This window comes from Nomascus leucogenys, chromosome 16 (assembly GCF_006542625.1).
Source record: "Nomascus leucogenys isolate Asia chromosome 16, Asia_NLE_v1, whole genome shotgun sequence".
Taxonomy (NCBI): domain Eukaryota; kingdom Metazoa; phylum Chordata; class Mammalia; order Primates; family Hylobatidae; genus Nomascus; species Nomascus leucogenys.
The window spans coordinates 13,569,120-13,589,102 of record NC_044396.1 but is presented as its reverse complement, the minus strand read 5'-3'; the positions used below and the strand labels follow the sequence as shown (position 1 = coordinate 13,589,102).

The 19,983-nt window shown below is 39.2% G+C and overlaps 1 protein-coding gene across 2 annotated transcripts in view; it reads right to left on the bottom strand.

Moving 5' to 3' along the window:
* Positions 1-19,983, bottom strand: part of VIRMA (vir like m6A methyltransferase associated) — a 65,529-nt gene that overhangs the window by 35,957 nt on the left and 9,589 nt on the right. For both annotated transcript variants that reach the window (XM_003268320.3, XM_030795116.1), the window contains 7 exons: positions 19,844-19,959; positions 14,246-14,332; positions 13,088-13,136; positions 10,826-10,994; positions 6,751-6,873; positions 4,869-5,141; positions 2,036-3,176 (listed from right to left, as the gene is read on the bottom strand). In XM_003268320.3, the coding sequence (XP_003268368.2) occupies positions 2,036-3,176; positions 4,869-5,141; positions 6,751-6,873; positions 10,826-10,994; positions 13,088-13,136; positions 14,246-14,332; positions 19,844-19,959 (1,958 nt within the window). The remainder of the gene's footprint in view (positions 1-2,035; positions 3,177-4,868; positions 5,142-6,750; positions 6,874-10,825; positions 10,995-13,087; positions 13,137-14,245; positions 14,333-19,843; positions 19,960-19,983) is intronic.

Sequence of the window (19,983 nt, the reverse complement as noted above, 5' to 3'; positions counted from 1 at the left end):
CTCAGCTTCCCAAGTAGCTGGGTTTACAGGAGCATTCCACCAAGCCCGGCTAGTTTGTGTGTGTGCGTGTGTGTGTGTGTGTGTGTGTTTTGTTACTTATTTTTTATTTTTTAGAGACGGAGTTTCGCTCTTGTTGCTCAGGCTGGAGTGAAATGGTGAGATCTCAGCTCACTGCAACCTCTGCCTCCCGGTTTCAAGTGATTCTCCTGCCTCAGCCTCCCAAGTAGCTGGGATTACACCCATGTGCCACCATGCCCCACTAATTTTGTATTTTTAGTAGAGATGGGGTTTCTCCATGCTGGTCAGGCTGGTCTTGAACTCTTGACCTCAGGTGAACCACCTGCCTCGCCCTCCCAAAGTGCTGGGATTACAGGCGTGAGCCACTGTGCCTGGACTGTTTTTTTTTTTTTTTTTTTGAGACAGAGTCTCACTCTGTAGCCCAGGCTGGAGTGCAGTGGCCAGATCTTGGCTCACCGCATGCTCTATCCTCCAGGTTCAAATGATTCTCCTGCCTCAGCCTCCCAAGTAGCTGGGATTACAGGCGCCCACCACCACACCCGGCTAATTTTTGTATTTTTAGTAGAGACGGGGTTTCGTCATGTTGGCCAGGCTGGTCTCGAACTCCTGACCTCAGATGATCCGCCTGCCTCAGCCTCCCAAAGTGCTGGGATTACAGGCGTGAGCCACCTGTAATAGTTCCTAAAAACTATTTGCTTCCTTGGTTTCTATTCTCTCCTGCTTCTCATTTTGTCTTTCTATTCCTTCTAAGTATCCTGCCTAAATGCATTCTCTGCCCATCTCTTACATATTACTGCTCCCCAACCTCCCATCACTGACGCATTGATTTCCCAGTACACAATCTGTGAGGGTTGCCAGTATCTGGCCTCAAGTGTTCACTTTGGGCCTCCCTACCTTTCTTTCTCAGGGTTTCCCCCAAAGGGATTAAAGCGTGCTCAGACCACAAGCACGAACAGCTCAGAAGCATAAAAGAGTTAAAGTTTCTTGTGGGCATCCTTGAACCAAAGGGGAGAGTTGGTAGACGAATGCCCCAGCCTGAATGTTTTAGGAGGATAAGCAGGAGATACACTTTAACCAGTTCTTCGAAGGGTCCCCAGTAGGATAAGCCCCAGCTGTCCACAGCAGTAAGTATAATAATACTTCCTTTACTGGTTTTTCTCCTTATCTTACTCTCTTCATGCATTTCTGCTTCCTAGGATAATCTTTCAAACAAAGAACCTGCACCCAAGACTTTGACTCCAGTTATCCTTTTAGGAAACTCAAACGAAGACAAGGTGTAATAGTTTCAGCTAAAAACAGGAACTTGGATAAGTGGAGGTTTTAGAGTGGACACATATCCCATCTCCTGGGAATGCACTATGCTCCAAATCAATGAAAATATTAATCACAAAAGTAAGTAATAAAATAATTCAAATGCCATTTTTCCACTTTTATGTTAGGAAATTATTTACAGGCAAATGGTAAGAAAGAAAGTCTCAAAACAAAATAAAAAATCTACTATGGATGCTGGTCCTAACAATGGCAAAACTGTATCAACAGATAATGAGAGGGGTAGATGGCATTAAGTAGTAATGGAAACTTAAAGACATCTTTAACCAGGACTGTAAAATTAAGTTAGTAAAATATAATTTTAACTTACAATGTATTAAGAGTAGTAAGTACAGAATGGTTCACAAAGAAGAGCTCTCCTTCCTACACCATTCCTTTGTACCACCTTCCCAGAAGCAAGTCAGCAGTTTCTCATTTATTCTTGCTCATAGACATGCTTATACAAGCATCATTGTTAATTACTAAAATCTTCACTGAAGTTCCCACTTTTGCTTTAAGAACTAACACAATATAAGCTCACCCACAGTAACATACTTCTCAGTTCCACTACTGAATAACTGTTTTGAAATATCCAGTATCCTTACACATAAATAAGTTAGCTACAATCAGATAAAAAGCAAAATCAACCACATAAAATTGTCTCCAATGATTTGTGAAATTTATTTCCCAAAAGGCAAACATGTCTTACCTAAAGAGAACAGGGTATGGATCATCCCTCTCTGGAGGTCCAGTAATTCGTGCCATCGTTGGGAAAGACTTAACAGGTTGTTGGATCATTGTATGAGGGGCAGTTTCCATTAAATGAAAAACTTCTTCTAGGAGGTTAATAAGCCTTTCTATTTCCCCTTCACTTATATTTGAGGATTCCAAAAGATCCATATCCATAGAAGCTTCCACCTCATTTTCATATTCTGGGTTTGTTCTCTCAAGTCCAGCATCTGTGTCGTGATCAGGTTCACTGTGGTTAGGAACAGATGAAGTCTTCTCTGCTAAATGGTCACCAAGTCTTTTAATCTCTGACAAGACTTCATAGAAATGGCATTTTTGGAGAATAGCTGAACCAGCAGTAACAACCCTCACAGTCTGATCTAAAAGTATGAGTTCCAGAAGCTTCTGATAACCACTTTTTTCATTCTGCCTACCTCTTAAAAAAGCTTCCATTCCTTCTGTCATACTAACGACACTGTCCAAAGCTTTAAAAGCATTTAACTTAAGAGAAGATGATACATGATCAGCAAACAGAAGCTCAAATAATCCATTGATCACTCCTGCTTGTAGCAGTTCCATAACTCCTTGAGCCCCACATTCTGCTAGTGAGGACACTAATTTGGTCCCAGCTTTGAGCTGTCGAACATTTAAGGCGATAGGTTGGCGAAGCGCTACTTGTAAATTTAAAGCTTGCATGGTCCAGTCTACCAACTGGCCAAGGGAGTCTTGTTTTGTGTTTTTCAATTGCAAATAGCTTAACCCTTTTATTATTAAACTTGGAATTTCTTCTAAAGCTGTTACCCATTTTGCACCTCTATCTTCTCTATACAAATCCAAGAGTTCTGTTAACTTCACTGAGGCTTCAATTGCCCCTGAATTTTCTTTATCTGGACCTTGATCCTTCATTCTACTGATTTCAATTTCAAAAGTAGTCTTGTATGGACAACTGAAGTATAAGAGTGGTACAAGCTCCCTGTCATATGGATCATATGTCATAGGAGGAACTGAAGCTAAGTCTTCAGCAGTGTATTCAACATCAAAGTTTGGATACTTAAATGTTTCACGTTCCAAGTCAGCAATTCCATCTTCATCACTGGAAATTTGTTCATAACCATCATCCCCTGAAAATTAGTATGAATAATATTTAAGTATTACATCATCTTTGATTGAAATAAATTCTGATTGAACAAGAAATAGTTCTGATTCTTGTTCTGATTGAACAAGAAATAGTTTTAATAAAACATTAAAAATGATTTCCTCAACAAAACCAACTTCTGCCCCAACATCTTATCCACAATTTTACAGCATTTTATAATTTCTAATAGAATTATGGACAAACTTCTTTTTTTCCTCAAAGGGGTGAGACCTGAAAACTGGACAAACCTTTTAAGCAAATTCCTCTGTATCTGTTCAGTTTTACAACTAACTCTGTAACAGATATCTTTTCCTCACAGAAATAAAATTAGAAATGCCTCAAAGTAACAAAAATATCTATCTCAGGAGGAAAGAAATTATGCTTGTCCTCTTGAGAGATTATTTTTAAGACGAAAAAAACTGGTTGTTTTAAAGTTAAGTAAGAACTAATATCATCAGGTTAAACCAAATATTTTCAGCAAAACCACTGTAGATTCTTTTTATAACATTAATTTCACATTCCTGAATTTTTATTTCTCTGCATTTACCTATCACACAGTTTTGTAGGTCTTCATTATATTTTGATAGAAAATGTGTTCATTTAAAATATGGCTGCGCACAGTGGCTCATGCCTGTAATCCCGGCACTTTGGGAGGCCAAGCTGGGCAGATCACTTGAGGTCAGGAGTCCGAGACCAGCCTGGCCAACATGGTGAAACCCCGGTCTCTACTAAAAATACAAAAATTACCCGAGCGTAGGGGTGGGCGCCTGTAAGCCCAGCTACTCGGAAGGCTGAGGGACGAATCACTTGAACCCTGGAGGTGAAGGTTGCAGTGAACCAAGATCGCACCACCGTGCTCCAGTCTGGGTCATGGAATGAGACTTTGTCTCAAAAAAAAAAAAAAAGAAAAAAAGAAAACTGCCTGCCTAAAATTTAACTACTTTTGCCAAATACAATAAATCTAGAAATAATTATTTGATAATCTGGGAATGGGGAAGCTAAAAAATGTAACACATGGTAATCTAGCTATTTGTCCCTGTGATTCTCAAATGACACTCATTTTCACTATCTGTAGAAAAAAGCCAAGGCAGATTATCTGTTATTCTGCATAAATGCTTTAACATTAAATGCCATTTCTTGGGCAAATTAAGAGTCAATTAGCTTGAATATCTCTCACTTTTTGCTTTCAAAGCAAAAATAAAGCCACATGTACTTGCATAATTGAGATTTTTCCCTTGAATTTTTAAAAATAATGTAGCATTTGCTAAAATACCTAGGTGGCAGACATCTTTAGGAATTCCACCTAGCTTTACCACTCCTTACGCTGAAAACAGCCACCAAATCCCTAACCAACATGTATTTGCTGCATGACCCTGTTTTCCTGGCAAAAGCTGATGCTGTCAAGGGGAAACTCATATTGTAGCAAGTCAAACAGAAAACTGAGATACAGTCAGGCAGTTTAGGCTGATTGGTTAAACAGGGGAGATTAAAGTAAACACACAAAGCAGAGGAGAGATGGAAATCTCATTTCTAGTCATGCCTTGAGGCCTAGCTACATTCTGACCCTGGGTTTCTTGGAACCCATTTATCTTTGCTAGAAATTCTTTTGCATTTTTCAAAGCCGCATTGAGTTAGTTTCTAGTACTCAAACCCCAAAGTCCTAGCTAACATAACCCACCTTCACCTTCTTCATCCTCTTCACCTTCTTCCTCTTCATCTTCCTCTTCCTCCTCAGGAATACTGTCTACTGTACGTCGATCATCCTCGTCCTCATCCTCTTCTTCCTCTACATCCACATCATCTTCATCTTCTTCTCCTTCTTCTTGTTGTTCCTCTTCTACTTCTCCTTCATCAGAATATTGCCCTTCCTGGGGAACAGAATTCCGATCAGGAGAAATGGGCTCAAAGTAATCTTCTCTATGAGGAGCATCCTCTTCCTTGTCACCAGACACTGAAAAATTGAGATTTAAGGCACAGACTATTTTAATTGTTTAAATGACACAAGGCAGCAAGACTGGATATGGCAACTACTTAATATTTTGGATGATATAGCTTATAAATACCCTTAAAAAAAAAAGAATTACTCGCTGTTTAAAAAATATTGAGTATACACTGTACAACTGCCACAGTGAGCAATAATAAAGTATACTGTTAAGCCATTCCTTTTCTTTTTAGCTTTTAAGTAACTATACAGATTTTTATCTTTTCCAGTACATACTACTTATTTTTATTTTATTTTTTATTTTTATTTTTTTCTTTTTTTGAGACAGAGTCTCACTCTGTCAGCCAGGCTGGAGTGCAGTGGCATGATCTCAGCTCATTGCAACCTCTGCCTCCCGGGCTCAAGCAATTCTCCTGCTTCAGTCTCCCGAGTAGCTGGGATTACAGGCGTGTACCACCACACCCAGACAATTTTTGTATTTTTAGTAGAGATGCGGTTTCATCATGTTGGCCAGGCTGGTCTCGAACTCCTGACCTCAGGTAATCCGCCCACCTTGGCCTCCCAAAGTGCTGGGATTACAGGCGTGAGCCACCATGCCCAGCCTATTTTTATTTTATTTTATTTTTATTTTTAATAGAGACAGCGTCTCCCTATGTTGCCCAGGCTGGTCTCACACTCCTGGGCTCAAGAGGTCCTCCTCCTGCCTCAGCCTTCCAAAGTGCTAGGATTACAGGCACGAGCTACCACACCCAGCCCGATACTACTGATTTTTATCTGGTACTCTTTTGTACATATCACTACAGCAAACTTACACTTTATTTTGGCACAGCTTCAAATGAGTTAACAAATTTTTTTTTTAACAAGTTAACTGGCCAACAGAAAGAAAAATGCAATTAGTGGCCAGGCACTGTGGGTCACACCTGTAAATCCCAAAACTGTGGGGGGCCAAGGAGGGAGGATCACTTGAGTTCAAGACCAGCCTAAGCAACATAGGAAACTTCTTCTCTATAAAAAATGAAAAAATTAGCCAGGCGTGGTGGTATACACCTGTGGTCCTAGCCACTGGGGAGGATGAGGTGGGAGGATTTCTTGAACCCGGGAATTCAAGGCTGCAGTGAGCTGAGATGGTGCCACTGCACTCTAGCCTGGGTCACAGAGCAAAAACCTGTCTCAAAAAAAAAGAAAGAAAAAAGAAAAAAACACAAGGAAATACTGCACAGCATGGGGGGAGACTGCATCAAGATTTGATTACTAGCACCTAACTTCTTTTCTTAATCAAAAAGCACTATTAGCCAGGCACAGTGGCTTATGCCTATAATCCTAACACTTTGTGGAGCTAAGGCAGATGGATCACTTTAGCTCAGGAGTTCCAGCCTGGGCAAAATAGTGAGACCCCATCTCTACAGATATGTTAAAAATCAGCAAGGCATGGTGCTGCACACCTGTAGTCCCAGCTACTTAGGAGGCTGAGGTGAGAGGATCACGTAAGCCCAGGTGGTCAAGACTGCAGTGAGCCACTGTACTCCACCCTGGGCGACAGAGTGAGACCATCTCAAAACAAAAACAAAAACGTACTATTAACTAGGGGGGAAAACCTTAGCACTGGTTTTATTTATACCTGGCAGAGGCACAGGATCATCTTCATCATCATCAGGTGGAGGGGGTCCTGGAGGAGTTCTTGGTCCCCTTGGCTGTGGTCTTGGAGGGCTTCCATTAAACTGATCTTCTTTCTCCCCATCAGCTAGTGTTTTATGGGAGACAGAAAAAGAACTTTCAAATTACAGATGACCCCCAAACAACATGGCTTTGAACTGTGTGGGTCCACTTACACGTGATTTTTTTTAAAGCAAAGAGAGATCTAAAATATGGTATTTGAGGGATATAAAATCTGCATATATATAAAGGGCTGACTTTCCGTATATGCAGGTTCCTCAGGGCCAAACTTGAGTATGCACAGATTTGTGTATACACAAGCAGTCCTAAAACAAATCAATCCCCAAGTAGAACAAAGATAATCATGTTAAAGTATAAGGAAATGAATGGAAAAAATACTTTTCATCATTGGGGAGATTTTCATCTTCAGAATTAACTAATAAACTTTTCCTTCCTGGTGTCTCAGAAATTTTGCTAATTAATCTATATTAATAACATTAGAATTTCTGACTTCCCACATACTGAAAAAATACTTGTCATCATTTCAGACTTTCATCTTCAGAATTAACTGATGATAAACTTTTCCTTCCTGGCATCTTAACAGAAATTCTGCTAATTAATCCATATTGGTAACATTAGAATTTCTGACTTCTCACGTACCAAAATATAATGTACACACTCTTAGGCTTGGGCATAATCCCAGAGAATGAAGATTTTATTTTCATGCAAAAAAAATACAGGAATGTTCAGCTTTATTTGTGATAGCCAAAAAAAAAGAGACTACCCAAATGTCCTACAACAGGTGAGCAGTTAAATTTTGGTACATCTATATTTTGTAATACTACTCAGCAATAAAAAACAACAAACTATTTATATATAATACGTTGAACTTCAAGTAAATTATGCTGAATGAAAAAAGTCAGTCTCACAAAGATACTGCATGATTCCATTGATGTAACATGTGTAAAATAATATAACTATAGAAATGGTGAACAGATTAGTGGCTGCCAAAGGCTAGAGATGGGTGGGATGAATATGGCTATAAAGGGGTAATAGGGAACCTTGGGGCAATGGTATAGTTAAGTATTTTGGGGTTTGTTTTGTTTTGTTTTGTTTTGTTTTGTTTGAGACGGAGTCTTGCTCTGTCGCCCAGGCTGGACTGCAATGGCACAATCTCGGCTCACTGCAGCCTCCACCACCAGGGTTCAAGTGATTCTCCTGCCTTAGCCTCCCAAGTAGCTGGGACTACAGGTATGCACCACCACGCCCAACAAATTTTTGTATTTTTAGTAGAGATGAGGTTTCACCATGTTGGCCAGGCTGGTCTCAAACTCCTGACTTCAAGTGATCTGCCCGCCTCGGCCTCCCAAAGTGCTAGGATTACAGGCGTGAGCCACGGCACCCAGCCCAGATAAGTATTTTGATCATGGTGTTGGTTATGCAAGGCTGTACACATGACATAAAAATGCACAGAGTTACACATACACAAACAAGTGCATGTCTAACTAGTGAAATTTGAATAAGCTCCACAGATTGCACCAACACCAATTTTCTGGTTTTGATATTGTACTATATTTATAAAAGATGTTATCACTGGGGGAGGCTAAAGAGTGCACAGGACTTCCCTGTACATTTCTTTACAACCTTCTGTCAATCTATAATTATCTCAAAGTAAAAAGTTAAGGGGCCAGGTGTGGTGGCTCACACCTGTCAACCCAGCACTTTGAAGGGCTGAGACGAGAGGATCACTTGAGGCTAGGAGTTTGAGACCAGTTTGGGCAACATAGTGAGACCCCATCTCTACAAAAAAATGAGTTGGGGTGGAGGGTGGCACACGTCTATAGTCCTAGGTACTCCACAGACTGAGGTGGAAGGACTGCTTGAGTCCCGGATTACAAGGTTACAGTGAGCTATGATCAGGCTACCGCACTCCAGCCTGGGTGACATAACAAAATCTTGTCTCTAAAAATAAAAAAATTAAATTAAAAAAAATTTTAAATAAAAAGTTAAAAACACATGTATATATATATATATACATATATATATATATATACACATATATATATGTATATATGTATATATATGTGTGTATATATGTATATATATATGTGTATATATGTATATATGTGTATATATGTATATATATGTGTATATATGTATATATATGTATATATATGTGTATATATGTATATATATATGTGTGTATATATATATATGTGCTTAAGTGTCAATTTTAAAACAAATCAGTAAAATGAATAAATTTTTAGAGTAACCGCTACATATGTCAGACACTATGGTAAGACTGAAAACACAAACATATGTAAAACATACTTTCTATCCACAAGGAGCCCACGGTTTGGTTAAAAAAAAAAAAAACAAGCACAGAAAAATGAAGGACTGAAAGAAAAAGAAAACTGAAAGAGTAACTATGCTTAACAGGTAAGATCTAAGAAAAGTACAGTGTATGACCACCATCAGAAAAAAAAGAGCTCACACCACATTACTAAATCAGGATGCAGAGAAACAAAGGTCATTTATAGTCACAAAAATGCTAATTATAAAGCAAAATATTATTCCTTAGTGACTTTAATTACAATTTCAAAATGTATTCTTGAAACTCCTTTTATTTATTTATTTTGTGTGTGGGTTTTTGTTTTTGTTTTTGAGACAGGGTTTTGCTCTGTTGCCTAGGCTGGAGTGCAGTGGCACGATCATGACTCATTGCAGCCTCAACTTCCCAGGCTCAAGAGATCCTCCCACCTCGGCCTCCAGAGTAGCTGGACCACAGGCACATGCCATCATGCCCAGCTAATTCTTTCTTTTTTTTGGGGGGGGGAAGGGCAGGTTCTCCCTATGTTGCCCAGGCTGGTCTCACACTCCTGTGTTCAAGCAATCCTCCCATCTCAGCCTCCCAAAGTGTAAGGATTACAGGCATAAGCCACCATGCCCAGCCTATTTATTTATTTTTACAGATGGGAGTCTCACTATGTTGCCCAGAATGGACTCGAACTCCTGGGCTCAATCGACCCTTTTGCCTCAGCCTCTTGAGTAGCTGGGAACACAGATGTATATACCACTGCAGCTGGCTATGAATCTCATTGTGTCAACTTCTTTTTTTTTAAATAGACATAGGGTCTCGCCATGTTGGCCAGGCTGGTCTTGAATTCTTGACCCCAAGCAATCCTCCCACTTCGGCCTCCCAAAGTGCTAGGATTACAGCCATGAGCCACTGCACTCAGCCTTGTGGTCAACTTCTTACAGTGATTAACACTGGAGTGAGGAGAAGAGATTCTGAGAAACATGAGTCCAGCTGCCTACCTTCTGAAAGAAAGCCACTGAAGTTCTTATTTTTCTTGTTTCCAGTTAATGAGAAAAAGGTTCTCAAAAGTGGAAGAAATCTACATCAGTTAAGATGTATATACCTAATCAAATTTTAAATGCACTCTTGAAAAAAAAAATGTCATTTATATAAGTATTCCGGGAATATGTAACAAACTCCCTGCCTATTTTTCAATTCATTTACAAATAATTTTAATAGTAAACCATGAATAGTCACTAGATTGCATTATCATTAAGATACTTTAAATGGGAAAAAATTCCCTCAGATCAGTTTTAAAAGCTCTCTAGGAAAATAGAGGAAGAAAATAAAATGTCACCACTTCAACATAAAAAGAAACTCTTATAGACAAGAATGGGAGACTAACAGATAGCTACCTTGTCAAGTCTTAAGCAAGGTTCAAAAGGTGAACAAGGTGTGCTTGCTCACTCTCCTACCCCGATCCCTCACTTTCCCTCCTTTCTCTCCCTCCCCTTCTCTCTCTTGCCTCCTCTTCTTTCCTTCTTTTCCTCTTGTCTCCCCCCTTCCTCCCTCTCTCCCTCTGCCCCTCTGTTTCTCCCTCTCTCCCCCTCTCTTCTTCCTCTCTCTCTCTCAAGAAATAAAACAAAATAAAAACAAAAGGTAAAAGAGCGCTCTTCGAATTATTTTTTTTTTACACCACGGATATAAGTTTCACTTGCAAAAGCAAATTTAAAATTCTCACCATGTTTTGGATTCCTTTTCAAACTTGGTTGTGGCTGGGGAGGTGGTGGAGGTGGAGGTGGTGGTGGTGGAGAGTCTCTGTCATGACTTATCACTCTATCCACTGATCCATATATTGCCAGTGTCAGACAGTTATACCAGCCTCTTAGCACCAGACCATCAGTATTCACCTGATTTTTAGGGAGGGAAAAAAAAATCTTTCAAAGTCATGTTTTAAAATGCTAGAAGTTAGCTGATATCAAATTAGATTGTAGTTCAACTAAAGTCTTTAAAAGTATGCTGAAAATGCAAAGTCAACACAAAGTGAAATTTACCCAGGCACAGCTTTTAGTGTGGTTCTCCAGAGTTACCATAACTACACCTGCACCTGTCCTAAGATTACATCTCCCAGTCCTATGCTTTATGCCAACCTTGTTCAAAAAGTATAACCAGACTCCCATCCAAGAGAAAAGAAATGAGAATAAAATTAAGTAGGAGTTATTGCTAATTAAGAAATTAAACCCCAATAGGTACAGGGGTGGTAGAAGGGACCAAAAGCACAAATGATGCTCAGTCTCAAGAATGATAAAGTCCATAAAACTGCATAGCATTCTTCTCACACGCCAAATTCATACATGCAGGTATATTTTATGTACCCACATTGTACGTTAAAAAGTAAGGGAACTGGCAGGGTGCAGTGGCTCGCCTGTAATCTCAGCACTTTGGGAGGCTGAGGTGGGTGGATCACAAGGTCAGGAGTTGAAGACCAGCCTGGCCAAGATGGTGAAACCCCATCTCTACTAAAATTACAAAAATTAGCCGGGGTAGTGGTGGCACCCATAATCCCAGATAATCAGGAGACTGAGGCAGAGAATTGCTTGAACCCAGGAGGCAGAGGTTGCAGTGAGCCAAGATTGCGCCACTGCACACTCTAGCCTGGGTGACAGAGTGAGACTCGGTCTCAAAAAAAAAAAAAAAAGTAAAGGAACACAGAGGCATTAAATAAATGGTTTTTGCAAAGAAACTTTCTCCTAAAAAGACTGAAGACTTTTGCCAATGCCATTAACCCTCAATATTTCCTATAAGATAAAAATAACTTTATGCTTTCTAGAGCTTATCTACATTAATAGCTAGATCTTCACAATTATGAGAGCAGATATTGTCATTCCCTTTTAAGAAATAAGAACACCAGAGCATGTGAAGAGCCTGCATTAGAAACCAAAGGCCCTGACTTCTGAGTTCTCTTTCCTCCCCACCATATTGGGTAAAGACAAAGTTGTAAGTGTTACCGGGGCCCCTTCTGGAGGCAAAATAAGGAAAAAAGAAATTAATATTTCTTTGTTAGACTATACAGGGAAACTGGGGACCGGAAGAAGGGTTCAAAGACTGGCCAAGGATTGATAGACTGAACAGAAATCCCACTGGAAGGAAGATAAACAGATAACAATGATAATTTTTAGTCAAAACAGAATGCAAAGGATTTAATACCCATCCCCCCCAAAACCAAACAGCAAGCTGAGTAGTCCCATACCAGGTCATAATTATTTTTGCATTTCAAATCTGCCACTAAATGCTTCCAGCATGGCATCTGGCATATCAAGAAAAAAGGTATATTTTTGATAAGAAAGGAGAAATATGAAATATGTACTTTTAAAAGAAACTTTAATTAAGGCACAGTAGTGTCTAATAACAATTTGCCTGCCTGTCATCTTCTGAACTTGCCTATCTAAATGAAAGATGGTAAAGCACAAATGCTGGTCTCTTCTTGACTCGAAAGAGGAAGAAAGAGCTTTATAGGTAGAGAACGACATTACAATGTCTTTACTGCATTATAAAATAGTGTCTAGATGCTAGAAGAATCAGATAAGATATGACACTCTGAGCCAGGCGTGGTGGCTCACGCCTGTAATCCTAGCACTTTGGGAGGCCAAGGCGGGCAGATCACAAGGTCAGGAGATCAAGACCATCCTGGCTAATACAGTGAAACCCCGTCTTTACTAAAAATACAAAAAATTAGCCGGGCATGGTGGCAGATGCCTGTAATCCCAGCTACTTGGGAGGCTGAGGCAGGAGAATGGCGTGAACCTGGGAGGCGGAGCTTGCAGTGAGCCGAGATCGCGCCACTGCACTCCAGCCTGGGCGACAGAGCGAAACTCTGTCTCAAAAAAAAAAAAGAAAAAAAAAGATATGACACTCTGCAACATTGATTTATATGGATCAAAAACTTTAAATGGAGTTGAGAGCAAATAGTAATGACAAGTTGAAAACTGACTTCTACAATTACCTTTGAGTTAGGTCTAAAGATGATGGAAGTATTCTCATCATATTCCAGGCTGTCAAGGGAGTAGAAATAAATACGTAAGCTCAAACACTGAACATCACAGTTCATGAAGATGTCTCTCTAGATTCACATATTTTAACATAATCAAATGCTAGATTTTTGTTTTGAGTCAATAAACCACAAAGTTTGAGTTTAATGTACTGTCCCCAAAATGTGATAAAGAAAAAAAAAAATCAATCCCAGATTCTGAATTAATTGCTTTAGGGTGAGTATGGACATCAGTAAATTTTTAAAAGCACACAGGTAATTCTAATGTACAGCCAGAGTAGAGAACCACTGCATTACAGTCATATAAAAATATAGACTACAACCAAAATTTAAGAAAAGCACCTGTTTTTATTAAGTAGGTACTGACATAAAAACACCCCCAAATACTAAAAATTACCTGCTTCAAATTATCTAAGGTTTCCCTTCATTTAAAAAAAAAGTTAAATTATTGACATAATTTAATAATAAATAAGAGAGGGGTCAATAACAGAATGAGTGATGTCTAAGAAATGTTAATTCCTGACAGAAACAGACATTTTCTCATTTTTAAGCTGCCTTTAATTTTTTTTATTTAATGAGTTCTAAGTAAACCCATTGAATGGTCATTTGTTTGCAGACATCATAACAACAGGTTTAATAATACCTAACCTGAAAAAAACTACCTAGCATGTACTAAATAATCAAAAAAAGGGGGTATCTACTAACAAAAGTTTCATTTTACAAAATGTGGCTATGGAATTATAAATTGCACAGTAGTGTGATGTGAAAGACACACATAAAATATTAGCTCTCAATGTGTCTATATAATTTAAGAATCAAAAATATTTTCCAAATTAGGTTACTATCATGTGTGAAAGTATCATGTATATCAGAAATGCATGCACGAGTCACAAGTTAACAAACAATGGCTGTTTCACACATTTAAATTTTTATTTTATAAACTCAGCGTCTCCTTAGGAGTTTCACATTTCTTTAATACCACCTTGACACAATTAAACCCTGCGTTCTTGGGTCTACCAGCAGATACATCCTTTTCTTCTATCTAAAGATCAATCAAAAGGTGTTGCTTACTAACTCATGAGTTTCTGGTGAAATTACCTAGCAGGTACATACCTTCCCAACCTATCGAAAACAGGGGCACTTGGTTTGCTTACATTGTTGAAGAATAAGTCTAATTGAAATGTATGCGGAGATGTCTCTCTGTAAATGAAACAAAGTTGAAACATCAGACTTTGTAACAAACACTTCCTAAATTAAAACAAATAACATAGTAAGTACAAAGTTAAGAGCAATTCTAGAATTAGAATGTGATATTCCTAAGATTTAAATAACAAAAATATAGTTAACTATGATATTGTATGTAATTTTATTCACATCCAATCTCAAGTAGCCAACAGCTGATTTTAAGTATTACTGAATATCAAATTTTAATCAAGTACTTTTTGCATGCTATTACTATTCATTTTTTTTTTGAGACGGTGTTACGGAGTTTCGCTCTTGTTACCCAAGCTGGAGTGCAATGGCAGGCATGATCTTGGCTCACTGCAACCTCCACACTTGGGTTCAAGCGACTCTCCTGCCTCAGCTTCCTGAGTAGCTGGGATTACAGGCACACGCCACCACGCCCAGCTGATTTTTTTGTATTTTTAGTAGAAATGGGGTTTCGCCACGTTAGCCAGACTGGTCTCAAACTCCTGACCTCAGGTGATTCACCCGTCTCGGCCTCCCAAAGTGCTGGGATTACAGGTGTGAGCCACTGCGCCCGGCCTCCCCTTCTTTTTAGAGACAGAGTCTTGCTTTCTTGACCAGGCTAGAGTGCAGTGGCATGACTACAGCTCACTGTAGCCTTGAGCTTCCAGACTCAAACAATCCTCCTGCTACAGCCTCCCAAGCAGCTGGGACTACAGGTATATGCCACTACACTGGGTTAATTTTTGTTTTTTTAAGTAGAGACAAGGTATCACTATGTTGCCCAGGCTGGTCTCGAGCTCCTGTGCTCAAGTGATCCTCCCACGTCAGCCTCCCAAAGTGCTGGGATTCAGGCATGCCTGTTCCCTTTCATTATCAAAAGAATCAGGGATTAGCTAACTTCAAGTTGTGTAATTACAATTTCAACTTAACCACATTAATACAAGACTGTAATAGTAACTTTAGCATCATAGCCCTAAGTTGTGACTTAAAGCCAATTGATATTTGTACAGCAGCAATTTACAAAAATATTTTGGGGTTTCTAAAAATAGATTATTTAGTTAATATCAGAGCCTATTTAATTTGCATTAGACTAAAATCTTGCTACACTTTATGTAAAAGATACTATACCATAGCACCCTTGGTTGAAATTCCTTAAATTCAACTAAAATCTTGACTTTGAAAACCACATGCTTTATTCTTGTTCATTTATATAAAAATCCAAATGTTAATAACTATAATGTCTAGAGTACTATCAAAGAGGTTCCTGTATACACTTCTGGTAGAAGCACAAACAGGCATCATCATTCTGAAAAGTAATGTGGCAATAAAATTCAGGAGACTAAGAAAATGTTCACATGAAGCTACCGTTTGAACGTACCCCACAAAGTCCATGTGCTGGAAATTTAATTCCCAATGCAACAGTGTTGGGAGGCAAGCCTAATAAGACGTGACTGGGTCACGAGGACTCTGCCCTCATGAATGAATGAATGTTGTTATCTGGGGAGTGGATTAGTTACTGTGACAGTATGCTTGTTAACAAAGCAAGTTCAGCTCCCTTGTGCTCTCCTGGGCTCTCTGGCTCTTGCCTTCCACCATGAGATGAAGCTGCAAGAACGTTCTTGCCAGATTGCTGGCACCTTGATACTGGACTTCCTAGTCTCCAGAACTTTGAGATATAAATTTCTTTATAAATTATCCAGTCTGTGGTATTCTGTTAAAGTAACACAAAATGGACAAAGACACACCATTTGATGTACTTTTTTCTAGAAAGTGTTTCTATAGAAACCTTGATATGTGAACAGATTTTTTTCAAGAGGTTATTCATCATACTGTTACTTGTAATTTGAAAACTAAAAACCATCTAATGGTCCCCACATAGGAGACTAATCAAATATATTTATAGTATTGTCATTCATTAGACTATGTAGCTATTAGAAATCATAAAATCAAATAATATTTAATGATGTAAAAGCACTCCTGATATATTAAAAATGAAATAAAGGAATATATAAAACACTAAAAAGTAACAGCAAAATAACAACATACATTTGCCTTACCCAAATTCAATCACATGCACCCAACAACTCTAGTCTCTTCCTCTTGCCCTTCTTTACTTTTTTCCTTTTCTTTTTTTTTTTTTTTTTTTTTTTTTTTTTTGAGACGGAGTCTTGCTCTTGTTGCCCAGGCTGGAGTGTAGTGGTGCGATCTCCGCTCACCAGCTCACCACAACCTCCGCCTCTCAGGTTCAAGTGATCCTCCCACCTCAGCAACCCAAGTAGCTGAGACTACAGGCACGCGCCACCATGCCCAGCTGATTTTTGTATTTTTAGTAGAGACGGGGTTTCCCTATGTTGGCCAGGCTTGTCTCTGACCTCAGCTGATCCACCCGCGTCAGCCTCCCAAAGTGCTGGGATTACAGGCGTGAGCCACTGCACCTGACCCCTCCTGGCCCTTCTTTAAACTAGCCCCTGGACTTCAGTATCTCAAGAAAAGGAAAAAGGGCTAAAATACAAACTCTTTCTTTACTTTTGAGACCCTAAAAGCTCAGGTCCTGGTCACTGAAAAATGATTTAAAGAATCAAAGGAAATCTGACTGCACTAGACAGTTATCTTACAACTCGGTGACTCTAAAAAACCTAACCTCACATAAGGTATCATATTTACAAAAAGTAATAATAAAATACATATATAAGCATACATATATATGTATGAACACACACACACATACACACACACACATATTAAAAATATATATCAAATGTTAAGATGCTCTTGGAATAGAGGAATTATAATTATTATTGTTATTACTTTTTTTTTTTTTGAAACAGTCTTGCTTTGTCGCCCAAGCTGGAGGGCAATGGCACAATCACAGCTCACTGCAACTCTTAACTCCTGGGTTCAAGCAATCCTCCCGCCTCAGCCTCCCAAGCAGCGAGGACTACAGGCATGAGCCACCATGCCCAACTAATTTTTAAATTTTTGTAGAGACGGGGTCTCCAAACTCTTGGTCTCAAGTGATCCTCCGGCCTTGGCCTCCCAAAGTGCTGGGATTAGAGGCCTGAGCCACCACACCCTACCAGAATAAAGGGATTAAAGAGATTTTAATTTTATACAAGCATTTCTAAATTTTATAATGAGAAAAAACACTATTACAAAGTATGCCCACAAATATCACTTGATCCCTAACACTGCTTTCAACTTTCAGATTCTGGTCTTCCTGGCTCTTTTTTCTTTTTTTTAAGAGGGAGTCTCACTCTGTTTGCCCAGGCTGCAGTGCAGTGGTGCAATCTCGGATCACTGCAACCTCCAACCCCCAGGTTCAGGCAATTCTCCTGCCTCAGCCTCCTGAGTAGCTGGGATTACAGGTGCGCACCACCACAGCTGGCTAATTTTTGTATTTTTAATAGAGACATGGTTTCACCATGTTGGCTAGGCTGGTCTCAAACTCGTGACCTCAAATGATCTACCTGCCTCAGCCTCCCATAGTGCTAGGATTACAGGCATAAGCCACTGTGACTGGCCCTCACTCTTACATTTGTTTTAGTGAGTTAATACTTTATTTTACTGTTGTGTAGCATACTAATCATGCATAAATTTGTTTCTGATACCTTATGTTTGATAAATTTGTTTCTGATACCTTATGTTTTTACAACATGAAAAGCTACACATCTCCAGCTAAGAAAAAGGAAGAGGGTTAAGATAACAGAAAATGCAACAAATAATCCTACCAATGGCAGCTAACTGCCAAAATCCAGTTTGCCTGCTATGGTAGCCAGTCCCTAAGATGACCCCAGTGACACTTGCTTCCTGGGATTCACACCCTACATGGTAGGGTGTACACCCTATGTAGGCCCCTCCCACACTATAGCAGCAGAATATGTAACCTACAGAATATGGTAAAGATGATAATATGTCACCTTCTGATATTAACTTATAAAACACACTGCCTGTGGCTTCTTTCTTGGGCATGCCCTCTCACTCTTAGATCACTCACTCTGGAAGAAGCCATGTCACGACACGAACAAGACCATGGGGAGGATCTCCCAGCAAAGAAGTGAAGCCTCCTGCCAGCAGCCCCATGAATGAGCTACCAAGCAAATTCTTCAGCCCCAGTCTATATCTTGACTACAACTTCATGAAAGAACCTGAGCCAGCTAAGTGACTCCCAGAATCCTGACCCTCAGAAACAATGTGAGATAATAAATGTGTAGTTTTAAGCTGCTATATTTGCTATAATTTGTTACGGAACAATAAATGACAAACTTTTTTTGGCCAAAAGCAGTACAATTAGAGAAGACTGTTGGATATACTATCATTATCCAAACTTCCTCATTCTACACAAAGCTCCCTTTATAGGAAAATCAGGAAGAAACTTATAGGGAAACATGAGTTAATTTTCTTAAACATGGAAAAAAAGATAGGAAGTCAATTATAACGATCCTTCACTATAAACATTAAAGATTTTTCTTGTGTATCTTTTAATTTGTGAATGATGCCTATGAAGACTTTCTACCTATTTCTACAAATAATGAACTATTTTCCACAATTATGAAGAAATGAGCCCTTAACTTTGAATCTGTCCCATAACGCCCATCACAAAGTAGCTAGTTTAACTCTTTTTCTTTTTTTTGAGACAGTTTCACTCTTGTTGCCCAGGCTAGAGTGCAATGACGCAATCTCAGCTCACCAAAACCTCCGCCTCCCAGGTTCAAGCGATTCTCCTGCCTCAGCCTCCCAAGTAGCTGGGATTACAGGCATGCGCCACCATGCCTGGCTAATTTTGTATTTTTAGTAGAGACGGGGTTTCTCCATGTTGGCCAGGCTGGTTTCGAACTCCTGACCTCAGGTGATCCTCCTGCCTCGGCCTCCCAAAGTGCTGGGATTACCAGTCCCAAAGTGCTGGGTCAGACCAGTCTGACCAATATGGTGAAACCCTGTCTCTACCAAAAATACAAAAAATTAGCCAGGTGTGGTGGTGGGGTAATCCCAGCTACTCAGGAGGCTGAGGCAGGAGACTCACTTGAACCCAGGAGGCAGAGGTTGCAGTGAGCCAAGATCGCGCCATTGCATTCCAGCCTGGACAACAGGAGCAAAACTCCATCTCAAAAAAAAAAAAAAAAAAAAGTAGTAATAATAATAATAATAATAATATACATTTATAAATATTTCAACTAATTCCCACTTATTTTCAAGAGAAAAATCAGGTTAAAAATACTTCATCTACCTGGTTACACCACCCTAGAATATTTTAAAAAACGTAAACCTAACACCATCAGTTAAAAAAAATGAATAAAGAAAAATCTTACCTAGTACACAGGTCAAATAATTACTGTTTTCAGGTTTAAGATGATATATGCATTATACAGAAAATATAGAGCTAATTACAATGCAGCATAACCATAATTGAATAGCTTCAGGATTTATTACTTGTAAAATATTCCCTTATATTTTTGCATTTAAGAATATGTTTCTAAGACAATCTTTAACCAAAAAATACTTTTAAAAAGAGAGTTGACTTACCCATATGCTCTATTGTCTGGCAGACTGCTATGGGCTCTTACTCCTGGAGGTATGACTCGGACTTCATTGATATAAACCACACATGGAAAACGAACCACATCTATATGAGAACTTTGCTGTAACAAAAAAAAAGCCGGAGG